Below are 19,436 nucleotides of genomic sequence, written 5' to 3' on the forward strand. Positions count from 1 at the left end.
GTCTGTTTGGGAGGTGTTTGCTGCTGCTTTGGATTATTCTCTACTTTCTCCCTTTCACTGTCCCACTCTTTTTTTCCATTGCTCTCTTTCTAGCCTTGGTTTATTTGTCTCAATTCATGCCACAGGGATATAGACATGGGTGAGCTCCACCTGATGATAACAGTCATTGCAGTGATACGTGGAGCACATGTGTGTTGCACGCCTGATTAGACTTCTGTTTTGATGCACTATTCTTGCAACACTTCTGCAAGCTAAATATTCATCATTCCCACTTTATAGCCACGAGTGGCTAGAGCAGTTTGGTCTCTTGCTCAGAGGTGCCGTTAAGTGGTAGGTCTGAGATTAGAACATGAGCCTGGGACTCAGGACTGCTTCTACTTAAACTCAGTCCATTGGATTTGGACGGTGTGCTAAATAAACATGCGGACAACTAGATTAATAGGCGAAAGTTAAACACTTAGTGAAATGTCTTGAATAAAGCAGGCTTTTTTTTTTTAATTCCCTTGAAATAATTTTCATGGGAACTTCATGAGCAAAGATGGTCTGCATAGAATTGTCAAGGTTCAAACCATTGTGGGTTATAGAAAGTATCGGAGCCCAAGCTGAGGCTAAGATGGCAGAGTGCTGCCATTCCTGAAACTACGTTTAGGAGTTGTTTAGTAATCATGAGTCATTCCCAGCAATTCCTCAAGTTAGCTGGGGGGTGAGTTTCATTGAAGAACCACTGGCGTATCATTCACTCTTCAGCTGTCAACTTTTCATCAAAAATTTGTCCCATAGTGCAGCCGAAACGCGATCATGTTCTCCATGTGACCTTCCCCAAAGAATGGAAAACCAGCGACCTTTACCAGCTTTTTAGTGCCTTTGGTAAGTAAATCATAAGTCCATTTGTAGTTTTAGGATTTTGCTATGTTTTTGATCTGTCCAGGTGGTCGTAGGTATAAAGAATGACAGCCTCAGCTTGGACACACAAGAATGTTACTATGCAAGGGTTTAATCTCACTCATGGAATTTTTTAGGGTTTGCTGTATTGGTGTCTTTGTACTAACATGAACTGAGGAACTTTTACTAGCACCCAGCAATACAGTGCTATTATTAATCCACGGAAAGCAGGATATTATTACGATGACTGCCCTTACTGCCAACCATGAAGAATAAATCTAGGCTGAGGATAAATCATTTTTAAGATTAAATTCAGAGAGAAGGTCTGTTTCATAAGGGCAGGCGGTCACCGCTTGACATGGAATAGTCCAAGCAGATGAACGCAGATGTTTGAGAGGACCAAGAGATGAGTTACGTGTGTGGTAGGGCAGTTCTTCTAATTCCTTTTTATCAGGTCAGGTGATAGGTTGAAATGAACCGTCTTCAGATTATGGTTTATAAAGACCATTCTGACTGTAAGTCTTCAGCAATGCCTGTTTATTTTACCAAATGAAATATTCGAGCTGTTCTCTTTGGAAATTCTTGGATAAAGTAAAGGCAGCAGAACCCACAAAGGCCAGTAATAAGACTGTTTAGTAAATGTTTACGTACCTCCGCAACTGGCTAGCATGTAGCCATTTAAAAAATATTTGAAGAGTTTATTAAAAGATGATAAAGTGTTTGTGTTTTAACATTTAGTGTAAAAAGCAGATACAAAGTAAGGTTCCTATATAACTAACATTTTTTAAAAAATACTTTGTATAGAAATCAGACTGAAAGGAAACCTCATGCTATTATCACTGACTGTTTTAGATAGGTTTTTTCCCCTTCCTCTTTAAGCTTTTTTGTATTTTGTATTTTTATTTTTAATTTTTAGGGAGGGAGAAAAAAGAGAGAGAGAGAGGAGGAGGAGGAGGAGAGGGTCAAAGGGAGAGGGAAAGAATATTAAGGAGACTCCATGTCTGGCTCAGAGCCTGACGAGGAGCTCGATGTCATGACCCTGAGATCATGATCTGAGCCAAAATCAAGAGTTTAACCAACTGAACCACCCAGGTGCCCCAAGTTTTCTGTTTTTTTTCTAACATAAGCATATATTTATTAGCTTTTATAAGTAAAATGCTTTACAGTGAATAAAAGTAAGTGAAAAAAGTAAGTGAAGTAAGTAAAGTGAAGTAAGTGAAAGTGAAAGCAGGTATGTTTTAGGAAAGTTATCCTAGTCTTTGCAGGTGGTCTCAAAGATTTCTGAAATTCTAGTCCTGCTTTTTAATTTAAATACAGATCTAGAAATGCAGTTGAATTTCATGCTTATTTCTTTTGAGAGCTTTTGATGTTGCTGTTTTTTCTTGTCTTGTGGTATTAAGTTCTTACCCCTATGTAGTCACGCTTTAATTGGCTAAATTAAGTAGAATGCTCTGAGTAGAATTTTGTTTTCACACTAATTAAAAAGAATCAGTTGTGTGATATCGGACAAGTAGTCTCTGTGTATCTTAGTGTCCTCATTGGAGACGATGACGATGATGATGGTGATACCCCATACTACGTAAGCATTTCACGAGTATTAAGTGAGCTGATTCATGGAAGGCATTTAGAATAGTTCATGGCACATAGTAACTACTTGGGGCAAGTTCACTGTTATTTATCTAAAGACACAAGGTGGAGAACTGACTTTGTAATTGAGAAAGTCATTGTGGCACCTTGCTGTGTAGCAGGGGGTGAGTTATTGTCCTATGACAGTGAGACAGAGCAGTTTGCAAGCATTCGTTGCCTTTGAAAATTTTGGAAAGAATTAGAACACTTTTTCATTACTAATGTTTACTCATTTTTAATATTTCCAGTCTTCCATGTTTTTTCAAGAAGAGCGGTAGCCAAATAATTAGGCCTCTGCTTTCCTTTCGGTTTTCTGCAGCTTCTGCCCTGCCACCCCTCTCCTTCCTTCCCCCTAGTGCTCTCCCATGTTCTGTTCTGTCTGCAGCCAGGTAGCCTTTCTTGAGGATTTGTCTCTTCATGTGAAAATCATTCTGTTTCACTAGACTGCTTTCTGCCCCTCTGAGTGGCTTTTCTCGATTAGTCTCTCTTGGTTTTCTGTCTCTGACACAGTCTTTTCCTTTGTCTCTTTTGTACTACCTGTTTTCCTCACCTGGCCTTGACATCATTGTTGAATTTTTTGTACTTTTTGGTACATTGATTCATTTTATGTTTCCTATTATTAATTTTCAAAGTTTGTTCTCTAAAAATTTAGGAAGATGTGTTTTTAAAAGATTTATTTATTTATTTGAGAGAGAGTGTGACCGTACACACAGGGGAAGGGGCAGAGGGAGAGAATGTCCAAGCAGACTCCCACTGAGTGCAGAGCCCAATGTGGGGCTTGGCGTGGGGCTCATTCTCACGACCCCTGAGATCAGGACCTGAGCCAAAATCAAGAGTTGGACGCTTAATCGACTGAGCTACCCAGGCGCCCCTGTTGTGATCTTGATAGGAAAGAAATTGCCGGCTCTGGCAGGAGATTGGGCTGAGATGAAGTGCCCCAGGATTAAATCCAGAAGGATCTTTCTTTTGTTTTTAAAACACATTTTTAAAGCTGCTTTCCACCCCCCCCTCGCTTGTCTCTTTTCTTGACGTGTTCACTGAAATAACTTCTGTGGTAGATTTAAGGTTTAGCTCTCTGTGGTGCTGAGATTTTGATCAAATTTTAAACCAGCATCTCATCTCTGTTTAAATTAACACATATTCTGAAATACATCAGATATGCAAATGAAGTCTGGTAGTGATCGAAGTGGTCAAATGTTGCCTTTACTTTTATGTCAACATTGCAGGTAATATTCAGATATCCTGGATTGATGACACATCAGCGTTTGTTTCTCTCAGCCAGCCCGAACAAGTACAGATTGGTAAGTGCTTTGGACATTTGTTTTGTATATTAATTAAAGTGGGAGCTTGCCTTCCTTATACTGTGGGTTCACTCAGCTGATTCAGAAGCATTGCTGCCTGGTTTGTTTAGAGTGGTCTCTAAAATAAAGGAGATAATTAGTGAGTACCATGTGTAGGTGAGGAAAAAAACCGATTTATTTTATTTTATTTTTTTTAAGATTTTATTTATTTATTTGACAGAGATAGAGACAGCTAGCAAGAGAGGGAACACAAGCAGGGGGAGTGGGAGAGGAAGAAGCAGGCTTATAGCGGAGGAACCTGATGTGGGGCTCTATCCCATAATGCCGGGATCACGCCCTGAGCCCAAGGCAGACGCTTAACCGCTGTGCCACCCAGGCGCCCCAGAAAACTGATTTATTAATTCATTAGACATACTGCGTAATAGATTTCTTCACTTACCTCCTTTCTCTTCCCTTCCTGTTGCACTTTTTCTAAAACGAGTTGCAGATTTGCTTTGAGAATTAGAAGTAGCAAATTGAGAGGAATGGGGAGCATTGAAAGGTGATATCTGTATCCACCATTTGTTCGTCTATGTACTTTTTCCATTTTATAAGTTTGTGTGATCTGTTCATTCATTAAACGTAGATTGAATACTTGTTTTACAAATAAACTGAAAGGTCTTTTATTTGCTTTTAAAATAGGGTGGTAGAAAGATGGAGCACCACATCTCTTACTGGACTCTAAATAATTTTGTTATTAACCATCTCAAACGTTCTATTTCCTTAGGATGAAAAGTTATTGAATAAAATATGTGTTGTTCAGCTACTTATTCAAATAGGTTTCAAGTTTCTCTGGTGCTTAATAATGTAAGAGGGAAAACATTGTGAAGTGATATGTCTAATTTTTGAAAAGATTTTATTCATTTATTTGAGAGAGAGCCAGACAGCATGAATGAGGGGGAGGGGCACACGGAGAGGGAGAAGCAGACTCCCCGCAGAGGAGGGAGCCGGATCCCCCCCTTCCCCAGGGCTAGATCCCAGAACTCTGAAATCATGACCTGAGCCGAAGGCAGATGCTTAACCGACTGAGCCACGCAGGAGCCCCTTAATTTTTTTCTTTTTGTTTAACAAGGTGCCACATACTAAAACTATATAATTCTGAGAATGTAACTATATGAGTAATTATATATGAAAACTTCCATATATTTACATATTCAGATCAGAGTATTTTGGTGTTTCTTCTTAATTCTGTGACCATTGCAGGAATATAGGCTATGTTGTAGTGAAAAGCTTAGGCTCTGGCATCATGCTGCTTCACTACCTGTAACTATGTGACCTTGGGCAGGTCATTTAACCCTGAGAAGCTTCTGCTTATCTCTGTAAACTGAGGATGATAGTATGGACTTACTGGGGTTGTTGTTAGGGTTACATGAGATTATATACATAAAGTTTGGCGTCGCTTTGAACTTCTATGATGGTTATTAAATAGTGGATTTCAGTGTGAGATGTACTTTGGGAGCACGTGACACCAACAATCGGTGTTGGATACAGGGCGTGAATGATGTCCCTTGTTAAATGTTTCGGTATTTGCTTATTTCTCCAATCCCCTCCCCCACAATCCTTGGAAAGACCATTGAGATGGCACCCAAAGGGACTGATTATTAGAGAGCTAAAGATAACTTCAGGGAAGGGGAAGGGACTCCGAGACTGAGAACGTAGCGAGAGGCCCTGTGGCCACAAGGACACAGAACTAGAACTCCCTGCTGGAGATCCAGTCCCACCTCCTCTGCTCAGAGTCACCCTTCGGCCTTCTTGCTAGTTGCACTTAGGTGACATTGAAATTCTGCAGTGGATTGGAAGGAGATGCATGGGCTTTGAAGCCAGACGGCCCTAGGGACTAACCTTGCCTCCATGGCCTGTCAGCCATGTGTCTTTGGGCAGGTTACGTAAACGCGCTAAGCCACAGGCTCCTCTTCTGAGAGGTGGAGGCGGTGATGGTTACTTTGTGAAATGAGATCATGGACTTTAAGTGCCCAGCAGGGAGCTTGGCACTCCATAGGCTTGACAAATGCTAGGGAATTATTAAAATATCTGCTTGGCCTCCCTTGCTGTGAACAGTAGAAATGAGAGTGTGTAAAAGGGCTTGGAAATCTCTAAGACGTTAGCTGGTGTCTGCTCTCAGATGCAAGCATAATTCCTTGTTCATGTGTTTGGGTGTCAACACTTTTCTTCATGTTGCTGCTAAACCACATTTGGTGTCCAGGGCTGATTGTTCCCTCGCTTATGATCGGAAGATTCCTCACACGGTAGCTTTCCAGCTCAGTATTTCACTCCCTGATACCTGAAATCTGGGAGCTGCGGTGCAGGACCCTGTTGCCACAGAAGCACTGCCATTGGATTGCCCGCGTGTGTGGCTTCCCTGGAGGCAACACTGAGTCCGTCTTACTGCCCACTGACTCCTTCTCAAGTGCCTGGAGCGCACCGTGCCTTGAGTGACTTGGTGTGTGTTCGAGTGGGTAGCACGGGGAAGAGGCCAAGATGCAATCGTGACCTTTTTACCTTTTTCCTCCTAGATGAAGTAGACGACTGTTGTCTCTCGATATGTGCAGCTTTACTGGTAAAGTCTAAGTTTCCACTGTCGTCTCTTACACAAGAGACAACACTTTTTTTTTTTTTCTTTGAGAGCGAGCGAGAGCATGCACTGGTGGAGGGTAGGGGGAAGGTGGGAGGAAAGGGGGTTGAGGAGCAGAGGGAGAGGGAGAAGCAGGCTCCCTGCTGAGCAGGGAGCCCGACCCCAGGACCGAAGGCAGAGACCCCAGGACCGAAGGCAGACGTTAACCGACTGAGCCACCCAGGCACCCCCAAAAGACAAGTTTTTGCATAATTACCTAGCCATTTGCATGTGCTGTGCCTGTGACCCTACTTCTCTTGGCCACAAGCCTGCCTTTGATTCTTCCATCCTCTTCCTTTAGAGCTTGGCTTCTCTGGCTGCTTTCCCCTGTTCCCTGTGCAGGGGATTGGGTCCTGTTTTCTGTGCCGGCCTGGCATCCTTTACCGACACACCATGTTTGACTGTCTTCCCTGGTAGACTGTAATCTCTTTGAGAGCAGGGACCAGACCTTTTGTTCACCATTGTGTGTTCAGTGCTCCGAGTAGCGCCTGACATTAGTGAGGATGTTCAGTGTTTATTGAGCTGGGTAAGTGATATTCAAGGTATTATGACTTAGAAATGCCTTCTTGCATGTGGTGAATATATCTGATGTCTCTGGTCTTTTGCCATGATTTCTAAAATTATGCAGATGTTATACTGAAAGACAGTGTAAAGTCTGTTTTTTATAGCGGTAATTCTAAGGACGAGAGAGACCCAACATATCTAAAGTGCTACAAACCCTATTAATGTTATCTTAAACAAATTACTTATTCATTTCCGCGGAAACAGAGGGCCTGTTAGATCAATAATGTAACACTGGAAAAATCATTAAATGCCTATTTATATAGCAGCTTGTAATGGCTTCTTTGGCGCTGTTACAAACTAATTTTTGATTTACATTTAAGAAGTTGCTTTTTACCTGACACCTGTCTTTTTCTCATCAAGATTTTTTAAAAAGCCATTTTCAATATCTTGAATAGGAAAGTTCTCTTTTCTAGGGAAACTTGTTATACTAACCATTAAAACCCTTCTCTGAAACTGATAGTACAGTTTATGTTAATTAAATTGAATTTAAATAAAAATTTAATTAAAAAAAAACCTTCTACCAAGTGCCATTTGGTTTAATTGCTGATTTCTTTGTTTGTTTGCAAGAGATCAGGTGAGGGTTCCTGTGGCTTTGGGGTGTTCAGGTGGGGATAGCCCATACCGGCCATACATTCGGCATTGTTCCCTTGTAGCTCTTGAGGTAAGATAGTATGTGACCATGGAGAACATCACCTAGTCTCTCTGTTGGAGAATTTTCCTCAAAGTAGCAGAGTACGAAATTACCTTTTTTTTTTTTAAAGACTTTATTTATTTATTAGAGAGAGAGTGAGAACGAGCAGGGGAGAGGGTCAGAGGGAGAGGGAGAAGCAGACTCCCCACTGAACGGGGAGTCTGACTCGGGACTCAATCCCAGGATCCCTGGTATCACGACCTGAGCCGAAGGCAGACGCTTAAGTGACTGAAGCCACCCAGGCGCCCAAGAAATCACCTTTAAGGATCACATCTGCATTGCTCATTCCTATTTAAGATTTTTATATTCCTAATGTAGTTTTATTAATGGGGGAGGGGCCCCAGCAATATTTTAAAAGTCAGGGAACCTTCTAGTTATACTCTCAATGTTTAGACATGGAGTGTTTCTGAATGTCCTAAATGCATTAGAAATTTTCATATGAATAGCTTGAGAATAATAACCTTTTCATTTATTTTGAAAGCTGGAAATTGCAGCACACTACCAGAAAGTTTTAAAAGCAAAAATTGATAAAGGCACTTAAGAAGAGGTAGAAACCTGACAATTATTTTGTTAACGGCAGCACAAATTCAGGTAGTTGTAGAAATTCCTGATAATGCCACCTGACAAGCTTGTTCAGGACAATGTGTGGGGATGGAGGGAGAAACTTCCTTCACTTCCGTCTAGGGTATGGTTGTGTTTATATTAAATTGTACTTTTAGAAGCATAGGTTTTATTTGTGCTGAACAGATGAATATTGGAGTTGTGGATATGACTCAAGGCGATTGTTAAGCACTGTTCAGCTAAAAGGTGCTTATAGCTTTAAACTTTATCTGCGCTTTTAGTTTTCCTTTTTATGTCTGTGGAATTTGTAGTGATAACCGCTTGCTTCACATGTGATATTGGTGATTTGTGTTCTCATTTTTCCTTGATCACACAAGGTGGGGGTTGCTGATTTTTTAAGATTTTATTTATTTATTTGAGAGAGAGTGAGCGCACAAGCACGAAGTGGGGTGAGGGGCAGAAGCAGACTCCCCTCTGAGCAGGGAGTGCACCACAGGGCTCCATCCCAGGACCCTGGGATCATGACCTGAGCCAAAGGCAGACGCTTAACCGACTGAGCCACCTAGGCACCCCTTGGAGTTACTGATTTTGATGGTCTTTTCAAAGAATCAGCTCTTGGCTTAGTTCATTTTCTGTATTGTTTGTTTTTGTCTACNCGCTTAACCGACTGAGCCACCTAGGCACCCCTTGGAGTTACTGATTTTGATGGTCTTTTCAAAGAATCAGCTGTTGGCTTAGTTCATTTTCTGTATTGTTTGTTTTTGTCTTATNAATCAGCTCTTGGCTTAGTTCATTTTCTGTATTGTTTGTTTTTGTCTACTTACTGGTTTTCTGTTTTTTTCTTCCTTTTTTTTTTTTAAAGGTTTAGTTATTTATTTTAGGGAGAGAGAGAGAGAGAGGGCGCGCACGTGCACATGAGCACAAGCAGGAGGGGCAGAGGGAGAAGGAGAGAGAATCCCAAACTCTGCGCTGAGTGTGGAGCCTGATTCAAGGCTTGATCTCACAACCCTGAGATCCTGACCTGAACCGAAACCAAGAGTCGGCTGCTTAACTGTGCCACCCAGGCACCCCCTTTTTTTGTTTTAAGTTTATTTAACTAATCTCTGTACCCAACGTGGGGCTCAAACTCACGACCACAAAATGAAGGGGTACACACTCCTCCAACTCAGCCAGCCAGGTGCCCCCTTTCCTTCCTTTTATTTGCTTTGGGTTTAATTTGCCTTTCTTTTTCCCACTTGTTGAGATAGAACCATATGTGATTGATTTTTAAAAATTTTTCTAGGGCTGCCCAGCATGGAGCCTACTTAAAAAAAAAAAAAAAAACACTTCTAAAATTTTTACACCTGGCCTTCTAGAGATTGCCCCTGGGTCAGTATAGCATAGCTTCATGGTCAGCCAGTGATTGGTCCCGTGTGTTTGCTTAAACACCTTGAAAACCAGTGTGGCTTCCACCCTTGGCCAGCTGGGTTGGGGAAGACACTCAGCAGTCAAGCAGTTTGCAGGTCTTCTCCATTTCTTACTTATAGCTAGCTGTACCTTCTCGTGTCCTGTGGGGGTGTGCCAGCCCTCCCAGCCAGCTAGTGTTCTGGATGTAGTCAAGACTCTTTCCTACTCATTGATTTTGACCTTTTTTTGTTTCTAATACAAACATTTAAAGCCACAAATTATTCTCTAAGCACTGCTGTAGGTGCATCCCACAAATTACATGTTGTAATTCCATTATCATTAAGTTAGATACCCAGGCGCCCCATCCTTTTTGTGTTTTTTATGTTTGCCTATCCTTTTCTTTCCGCGTACTGTCAGCTTATCTGTGTATATATAAGTGTAATTATTTACATGCTTTTGTCATTTTAAAACTTGTTCTTTGCTCCGTTTTTGTTCCTTTGTTTCTCCCTCTCCTGTCCTCTTTTGGATTATTTGAAATTTTTGAAGAATTCCATTTTAATTTCTCTCTTGCCTTTTTAATGCCATCTCTTTGCATTATTTTTTAGTGGCTGCTTTAGAAATTTTAACATTCATCCATAACTCTTCGCAGTCTACTTAAGTTCATATTATACCACTTCACATATAGTGTGGAAACCTTATATGTGTATAAGTCCATTTATTCCAATCCCCGTTTGGTTTTCATGCTCTAGTTGGCATATATGTGTGTGTGTGTATATATATATATATAAAATATGTGCATACATTATAAATCCTACAAAGTGGTGTTATAATTTTGTTTTAAACAGTCATGTGTTTTAAGAAATTAAGAGGCTAAATTATTTTCTCTTCACCCTGATATTTACCATTTTATGTGTCTTCATCATTCCTAAAGATCCAAGTTTCTTTTGAGTATCTCACTTCAGCCTACAGAACTTCCATCAGTATTTCTTACAGTGCTGGCGTGGTTGCAGCTGATTGTCTTAGTTGTCCTTTATCTGAAAATGTCTTTATTTTGCCTTCATCCATGTAGGATATTTTAGCTGGCTATATAGAATTCTGGATTTCTCTCTTAGCATTTTAAAGATGTTGTTGCTCTATCTTCTGGTCTCCATGGTTTCTGATGAGAAGTCTACAATGGTTTGCCTCATTGTTGCCATATAGAAATATAGGTATTCAAGATTTTCTTTTTGTCATTGGATCATTGGTTTTCAGCTGTTCGACTATGGTATAGTTAGGCACGGCTTTCTTTGTAATTGTCCTGTTGGGGTTGATGGAGCTTCTTGAGTCTGTAAATTTAAAAATTTTTTAAAAGATTTTATAATTTTTTTTTTAAGATTTTATTTATTTATTTGACAGAGACAGAGACAGCCAGCGAGAGAGGGAACACAAGCAGGGGGAGTGGGAGAGAAAGAAGCAGGCTCATCGCGGAGAAGCCTGATGTGTGGGGCTCGATCCCACAACGCTGGGATCACGCCCTGAGCCGAAGGCAGACGCCTAACCGCTGTGCCACCCAGGCGCCCCAGATTTTATAATTTTTTTAAGTGATCTTTACACCCAGGATGGGGCTCAAACTCACAACCCTGAAATGAAGAGCTGCCTGCTGTACTGACTGAGCCAGCCAGGCACCCCTTGAATCTGTAAATTTCTGTCTTTCACTAGATTTAGGAAGTTTTTAGACATTATTCGAGTATTTTTTTTTCTTCTGTATTCTCTTTGCCTCTCCTCTTGGGGGCTCCAGTTACCTATATGTAAGAGACTTTTTTTTTTTTTTAAATAAAGATTTTACTTATTTATTTGAGAGAGAGAGAGTATGAGCAGTGGGGCGAGGCAGAAGGAGATGGAGAAGCAGGCTCCCCACTGAGCAGGGAGCCCAATGTGGGGCTTGATCCCAGGACCCTGGGATTGTGATCTGAGCTGAAGGCAGATGCTTCACCAACTGAGCCACCCAGGCGCCCCTGTAGGAGACTTTGATATTCCAGTGGTTCCTGATGCACTGTTCATATTTGTCTACTTTCTTTTCTCTTCTTCACATTGGATAATCTCTATTCGTCTACCAGCTCACTGGCTTTTCCTTCAGTCATCATTATTCTGCTATTAAACCTATCCAGTGAATTTTTTATTTCTTGTATTATATTTTTCACTTCTGTTATTTCCATTCAGTTTATTTTTTATCTTTCCTATTTCTCTATTGAGATTTCCTGTCTTTCTTTTACGTTGAGCCTGTTTTTTTTTTTTTACCTCAGTGAACATAATTAGAACCGTTTGTTTAAAGTCTTTGTCTAATAATTCCAACATCTGCATCGCCTAGGTGCTGGGACCTGTTGATCACTTTTCCTTTGAGAATGGGTCATATTTTCTTGGCTCTTCATGTGTCAAATTACTTGGGATTGTTTCCTGGACATTGTGAATGTTCTTTTGTGGACACTCTGTAATCACTTATATTCCCCCAGAAGAATGTTGATGTTTTCATTTTAGTTTTAGCAGGCATTTAACTTATTTAAGCTCAGCCTGCAAACTCTTGCTTGTCTGTGGTGGGAGGTGGCTCACATCTGAGCTCAGACTGTTTTCAGTCTGCCACATGCACACTTAAGTAAAGGGTCAGCCAGACACACAGGCTGAGTCTATACATCAAATTCGGGGTTCCCATTTTCTGGTTTCTTCGGTCCTAGGATTCATTTCCCACTCTATTGCCACTGGTTGCCTCATGCTTCTGGTTCCTCCTACCAGGAAGATGTGGGATTTTTCACTTAGAGTTTTAGTTTCCCCATGCCCCGTCACTGCAATTTCCTCTTCGGGCATGGTCACCGAAAAAGACCCCAGGAAATTCACTTTTGTGCCAGCTTGCTTCCTCCAGTTTTTGACTCCTTTGCAAAATTTACCTGTTCCTGTTCATGTTCCAGAGCCCTCAGATACTTGGTTTTTTGCATTTTTTCCCCCAGAGCTTATAGTTGTCATCAACAGAAAAGATTGGTTAGCTTATCCCTCCAATCCCGGAGGCAGAACACCTTTACCTGTGCTTTTCAATTGTTGCTCTTACAGTATCTGCTTTCCATGCAACACTTCCTGCCATATTATACCATGCTCAAACTACCTCTTTCTGTTTGTTAAATAACATTTTAAGAAAATATTATGGTAATGCATTAAAAAAAAACACATGTGACTTACCTCTTTTAACCAATTAAAACTGACTTCAGTTCAGTTCCTTTTGGGTAGGCATGCATACCAATAGGCAATATCCAGACAGAGTATTTGATATCTTTGTTTCTATTTGTGGTCTTTTTCATATTTAGCTGGTATGTTACTATATATTTATTCTTGTCGAAGAGGAAATGTACAAAACACTCAAGAAAGAACCAAAAAAATGTATGTTTTTCCTTTCATGTTAATTTTCCTAATCTTAAACCTTGCATAGTGTTCGTTTACAACACTTATCTTGAATTATAAATATAGCAATAGATAAATGAGTTCAACTGTGACACAGCTTTGTAAGGGTTCTATTAAATAAGCTTGGTTTAGAGGAAGGTGCTGATAACTTGTGTGTTTAAATGATACATGATTTTCATGCTGTAAGTGCTGCATCCTGGAAACAATACATTTGTTCTTATACATGCAAGGTTTTTATAGTAGTGACTTGTTGATAAAGGAAAATCATTATTAATGAGACGTGTGAATGTCTGTGTTTTGTGTATGTATCTTCTGATGAAAACTTAAAGCAGCTGACTTTTTTTCCCCCACACTCCTCTAAATCACTTAATCCACAAAAAGCACTGTGGAAAATTTTAACAATATTTATTAAGAGCCACCTTGTTTTCCTAATTCCCCCATGTGTTTAATCTCAAAAATTAGCAGTCTTACACATCTGTCCTATGAATTCTGTATCAGGCAGATTTATTTGAGAGTAACAATAACTTGGATTCCCCCTAATGAGTATTCTTTAGGGCATTAGCTGGTATGAGAATGGGGCAGAAAGCCTCCTGACTTCCAGATGAGGCTTCCCAAGTTCTTAATATAATTACCAGCATTAAAACAGCAGTGACAAAATGAGTTCTGTGGCAGTGAGAACCTAGCCAGGAGAAAGAGATGCAGAGTTTGTGCTCTAGAGGCTGAATCTTCATGTTCTGTTAATTTGTTTCTGGTCCAGAGCATTGGGTTTGATGTTTGTGTTCTAGGGCCATGTTGTCTGGATCTAAGAATGTTGGCTTTATGTTGCGCTATCAGAATATTCAGTAGATCTGTCATATTTAATTGTAATATCACTCATAACAAACTGCGTTTGTTGTGTTCTCCCGCCCCCAGTCTTAGAAGTAAATCAAATTCATTGTTGAAAACGTGAAAAATATTTGAAAATATGAAGAAGAAAACAGTTCAATCATGGTCTCACAACTTACGCATCAATACTAGTAGTATTTTGATTAATATTTCTTTTTTTGTTGTTTGTAGAGATGAGTATTTTCATAACTGTTTAATATCAGTTGGGATCTGACTTCAGATGCATTTTTGGATCTGCTTTTTTAGTTAATGTTAGGTCATGAGCATTTCTCGTGCTGTCACACGGTTTTCTGGGAGAGTTTTCTTTTAATGGGTGCATTACATCTCACACAACTTGTTTAACTATATCCGTTTTGGATGACAAGTGTTTACTATTTTACATTATTTTTTTTTAATGTTTTTTAAAGATTTTATTTATTTTACAGAGAGCAAGAGAGCACAAGCAGGGGGGAGGGGCGGAGGAAGAGGGAGAAACAGGCCCCCAGCTGAGCAGCACCCCCTGGGGGGATCAGCCTGAGCCGAAGGCAGACCCTTAACCGACTGAGCCACCCAGGCACCCTAAATTCATTCTTTAAAGAGCATCTTTGTCCCTTAGTCTTTGTAGCTTTCATTTTTAAAAATAAATTGTGAAGAAGCAAAATCATTAGAGTCAAATGATCTTGAAAAAAAATCTAAAAACAACTCATTTTTTTCTTATTAAACAGTGATTTTTTTTTTAATAGAAAAATTTTAAACTACCAGAAAACTAAAAAAAATTGCCCCGTGGCCTTCTCTTTATTAACGAAGATAAATGCAGTAGTATTTGAGATTTACCTTTCCATTGTGGTATTTAAGTATATATTTCATCTAAGATAATGTGTATTTTGCATGTTGTTTCACAGTTTGTTCTTTTAACTTAACAGTTCTCTTTGTGGACATTTAATTTAAGCAATTTTAGGACTCTTGACTCCTGTTCCAAAATAAGCTTTTATTTATTCTTCTGAGTGAGCTCTAGAATCATTTTGTTAGGGTCATTCAAAAAGCCCCCTGGGATTTTTCACTGACATTTTAACAAATTAATTGTAATCAACATCTTTATTTGGACATACTGAGTCTGTATGACCAGGAATATAATGTGTCTCCGTACGCACTCAGATAATCTTGCATATCCTCAAATGCAATCAAATCCTACGTTTGAACGTTGGATATTTTTATTGTGCATACTATTTAGGGTTATGCGGAATACTTCAGAAAGCAAGGACCGTTGTGCCTGGTTTCGTACCAGGGTCGTAGTTCGCTCTTGGTAAATTTTTGGAATGTGGGTGGCAGTAGGAGACTTAAAACTGAGATCAATCTGCCTGATTGCTTTCAGGGCCCTGACAGACTAACTTTGAGGACTCAGTGCAAATGTGTCTCTGATTCTTATTCCTGAGGCTTCCAGGGCCATTTGGTGGTGTTTTTGTCATCGGAAATAGCGAACTGGCTGATTAAGTAGGTTAGCTGTGTTTGTCTTTACACGTTTGCATTGTTTTCTCATCTATGATTCCATGTTTTACAACCTGACAGTTTTTAAAAATGAAATAAATCTGGTTTTAGCAAATTTGAAATAGTATAAATGAAATGATTTGGGGGCATTTAAGTGGCTAATTAAAAATATTATTTTGTTACTAAAAATGTTACCAGTGAATCTCTTGGGGTGGTGGGATTACGGGTAGTTTTACTTTATTAGTTTTTTTTTCTTTTTCATTTTTTGACTTTTTTAGAGTGACTGGTATTATCTGGGTGTTAAAATATTTAAATTTATGATGAAAACATTATTACTTGCTTTTTTTATGTGCAGGAGCACAGCACAGGGAAACATCTTGCTTTTGAACTTCAATGGCTGGCATAGTTGTTCTTTCATACGGCTGACTGTCGTTACTTTGTGCTATCTTTTTTTCTAATCATGCAAGTTACGGAGTTAGTTTCTCTGGATTTTCCTCCTTCAGCTTCTTGGTTTAAATCTCCTGTTCTGAAAGGGTGAATATGAAACAGGTTTGAAACATGCTATTTATTGATAATATTTACACCGTTGGGTATTTTTACAACCTGTCTTTTCTTTTTTGTCCTGGAAAGAAGCCCAAATATTACTTCAGTAATAGGATGAATGTCACTTTGTTATGTTTAGGAAAAATGCCAGAAAATGCTAGACCAGTGGCGTGTTGGGTAACTTATAACTGATGGTGGTGGTGACCCTAGCGCTTCAGACCATGATTTTGCCTTAACTTCTACACCCCACATCAGTATATCTAGGCATTATTTGGTGTTTTTCATGTTGTAGGATTATAAAAAGCAAACATTGCTTAGAATAACTTAAATCACACTAACTAGTAGGAATGCCCTTTGAGCTTTCTGTATGTTAATTGGAGAAATGTGGGAAACTGATTTGTTTTCCATTTGCATCAAAGGCCAGGGAGCAAACTGCTCTAGCATTGGGAAAAGGAACATAGGAAAGACAACACATTAAAATAAACTTTGAAACTGGGACTTTTTTCTAAACCACACAAATCCTGTGTTGTTATTATAGAGGTAATAGAAGGGAAATAAATCATGACAGCATATAATATAGCAAAAAGAAATATGAGCTACGTATGGGACACCTACTGATTTTAGTAATTGTTAATTCCCGAAATAAGTTTGTATCACTTTGAAGCATGAGCAGGGTCACATTTAGGTGTGCATTTTTGTAATTGCGTTTCAGATGGTGTGTAAGCCTTATCATCACTGTACATTGCTAGGTACCGGTACTTTTGTGTTCAATGTTATTTATAGTAACAGTGGAGAGTAGAATAATTATGAAGGGATTTTGCAAGGTTTTTAACAAGTTGGTTCTCTTTTGAAATCTGCAGTGTTAATCTTTGCATAAATATTTGTCTACTGCTGAAGAAACAGAAGGACTAAATTTAGATGGGGAAGAGAGATGAAATAATAGTTTCTGCACTCAAGGAATTTATGGTCTAATGATGCAGGCAGGTATCTAGACAGCGGGTGCATCAGCGTACGCTCAGTGCTGTGACAAGGGAGGGAGAACCCACCCAGACTAGCATGGAGATGCAGAGAAGTGTCAGCCGGGAAGGCTTCCTGGAGCAGGTGATGCCTGTGCTGATCGCAGGAGGTCGCCTGGTAGAGGAAGGCTGAGAAGGCTTTAGCGAAGAGCAGGACCAGTACATCCTTTGGTAGGACTGGAGCAGGGGGTCCGTGTGGTGGAATGGCTGGGGTGGGGGTGGGGGGGTTTGGTTAGAAGGTAGAAACACTGAATTTGTGTGTTAAAAATAGGGGTTTGAATTTCATACTTTGTATGAATTCTTGCTGTAATGTTGGTTTGGTTTTTTTTTTTTTAAATCAAGTTTAAAAATAAAATATTACATTTAACTAGTTCTCTTTTAGAAGTCTGGGGCTTCTGAAAGAATTTCCAGGTGTTGAGTGCCAAGATTGTTGACCAAACAAGGAGTTGCCTTTGGAAAGCCGGATTGTTGTCTCAGTTTGCTCCCCCCAGCTCCGTGGCACTCTTCCATAGGCGTATGGTGGCATTATACCACTGAGTCAAAAATAGATGGACACATTTGAGCAAGTTCTATTTATTTTTAAAAGTCTAGAAGGTTGGTTTTGCATTTACTCTAGTTCATAGCCTTCTCTAAGAGACTGAGGCCAAATTGAATTTATCTGGGAACCTGCCACATCTATAAATGCTACACAGAGTAATAAATGGGCCGTTGGCTTCCAAGAATCGGTGACAGTGCACTTCAGTTCCTAATTTAGAGTTCATGAAAATTATCCCTTGACAAACAAGATTATAAAAAAAGAAATTCTGCTTGACGGATCCATCTTTTGATAAACAGTTAGATGTTGTTTACACAAACAGTGCTTGAGCGAGTCAAGGTAGGGAGTAAATGATGGGATTGGAAGGAATGCAAATGGCAGGTGTTTTTGTGTTCAGGGGAAGGGGAGGTGACCGAGCCAAATCTTGTCCCACTTGCTTTGTGTCACTCAGTAGACTAGGCTGGTGGGGAATAGCTGTGGTCATAATTTTACATCTTGATATCTGGGAAGGTGCTGGGCGAGAGCTGGGGAGGCTTGGAGGAGAGGCCTGGGTAGGTCCTTGAGAGAGGGCCAAGAAGAGGGAGGGGTGTGCAAGCACCAGAGGTAGGAATCAAAGTGGATGTTGGCGACAGTGTTTGTCAGAGGGTAGTTCACTCTCTCTCGGTGGGTTGTGAAATCATTTTAGTGAGTGTGACCAGCATTTTTATAAAAGGAAGGAATTAGAAACTTTGCGAGTTGAGTCCCATGCACTAAAGGTAAGCTTGCTTTTTTTGATGTAACCTTTCTCAGGTATAAATCTGTACATGCAAATGTATGATGTAGCCTCAGGTTGTGATAAAAACATAATATGGCAGGCTGTGGTCACAAAGGTTTGAACTCACATGCTTTAGGTGACTTCCCTGTATGCTAAGCACTGGGGCAGGTGCTAGGGGAGGAAGTGAGGGCAGCTCTGACAAAGATCTTGATCCCCGGGTGCTTCCTGTCTCTAGAACAGTTTGGGGCCAGGGATTCATGTGGGCGGCACCTGGGAGCAGTGCTCATTCCTTTCCATCTCCACTGCCCAGGAGGAGACTTCGTGCTCTTCACCAAGAAGAGGGTATTATGGTTGAACATCTCACCCTGCTCTCCTTCCCCTTTGCTTAGGCCTCCTTGTGGAAGGAAGACACGTCATGAATAAAGTCAGGAAGAAGCTGACACCCCAAGGGCCGTTTTGACGAGGGGGTAAGGGTACTGCGGTGAAGAAGGCAGGTCTGGAAACCAGCTTTTGGGGTCCCTTCTGGCAGCAGAGACTAGGAAATAGTTGAGAGTGTAGAGGCTCCTTGCAGCCGCCCCGTCTCTTCGCTGATGGGGTTCCTTACGCGGAGGCAGCAGCCATGGTAGGAAGCCCCGTTTACCTCAGGCCCAAGCCACATCTCCGGTGGCATCTGCTAGGGATTCCTGTACTTTGGGGGATCATACAGGTGATGCTGAGTTATCATCAGCTGTCCCATCTCTCCCTCAGCTTGTTAGGACCCGTAAGAGGTTGCTGCTTCCCACCTGCCATCCCCTACCTGTGGGAGTTGTAGTTGGAAACGGTCAGATTCAGAGGGTTTTGGTTGCGATTGCTGGCCCTGTCGGTTGTGTGTGAGCCGTGTGAGTCCTCTTTCACACACTCTTTGGAGTATGGGTGTGACTTTGGTGCCGTGATAAGGAATTTCTCTGACAGGGTATGACAGGTTCTGCAGGATGGGAGAGCGGAGAGGCCGGCTGTGGCTCTATCGTGTCCAAAAGCGGAGTGACCTCCGGCTGACGTTTTTTATGTTCTGGGATTGGTCTCTGAGGGTGTTTACTTACCACTGACATTGTTCAGATTTTGTGAAAACTAAATTTTCTCGTTTGCCACCCTTCTGGGTTAGTTACCAGACAGGTC

The 19,436-nt window shown here is 40.6% G+C and overlaps 1 protein-coding gene across 1 annotated transcript in view; it reads left to right on the top strand.

The window, feature by feature from the left end:
• The window catches only part of PARN (poly(A)-specific ribonuclease), a 152,471-nt gene that overhangs the window by 51,812 nt on the left and 81,223 nt on the right, over positions 1-19,436 (top strand). Inside the window, 2 exon segments of the mRNA XM_002918065.4 lie at positions 781-867; positions 3,735-3,809. Of these exon segments, the coding sequence (XP_002918111.1) occupies positions 781-867; positions 3,735-3,809 (162 nt within the window).

Source organism: Ailuropoda melanoleuca, chromosome 10 (genome assembly GCF_002007445.2).
Source record: "Ailuropoda melanoleuca isolate Jingjing chromosome 10, ASM200744v2, whole genome shotgun sequence".
Lineage (NCBI taxonomy): Eukaryota > Metazoa > Chordata > Mammalia > Carnivora > Ursidae > Ailuropoda > Ailuropoda melanoleuca.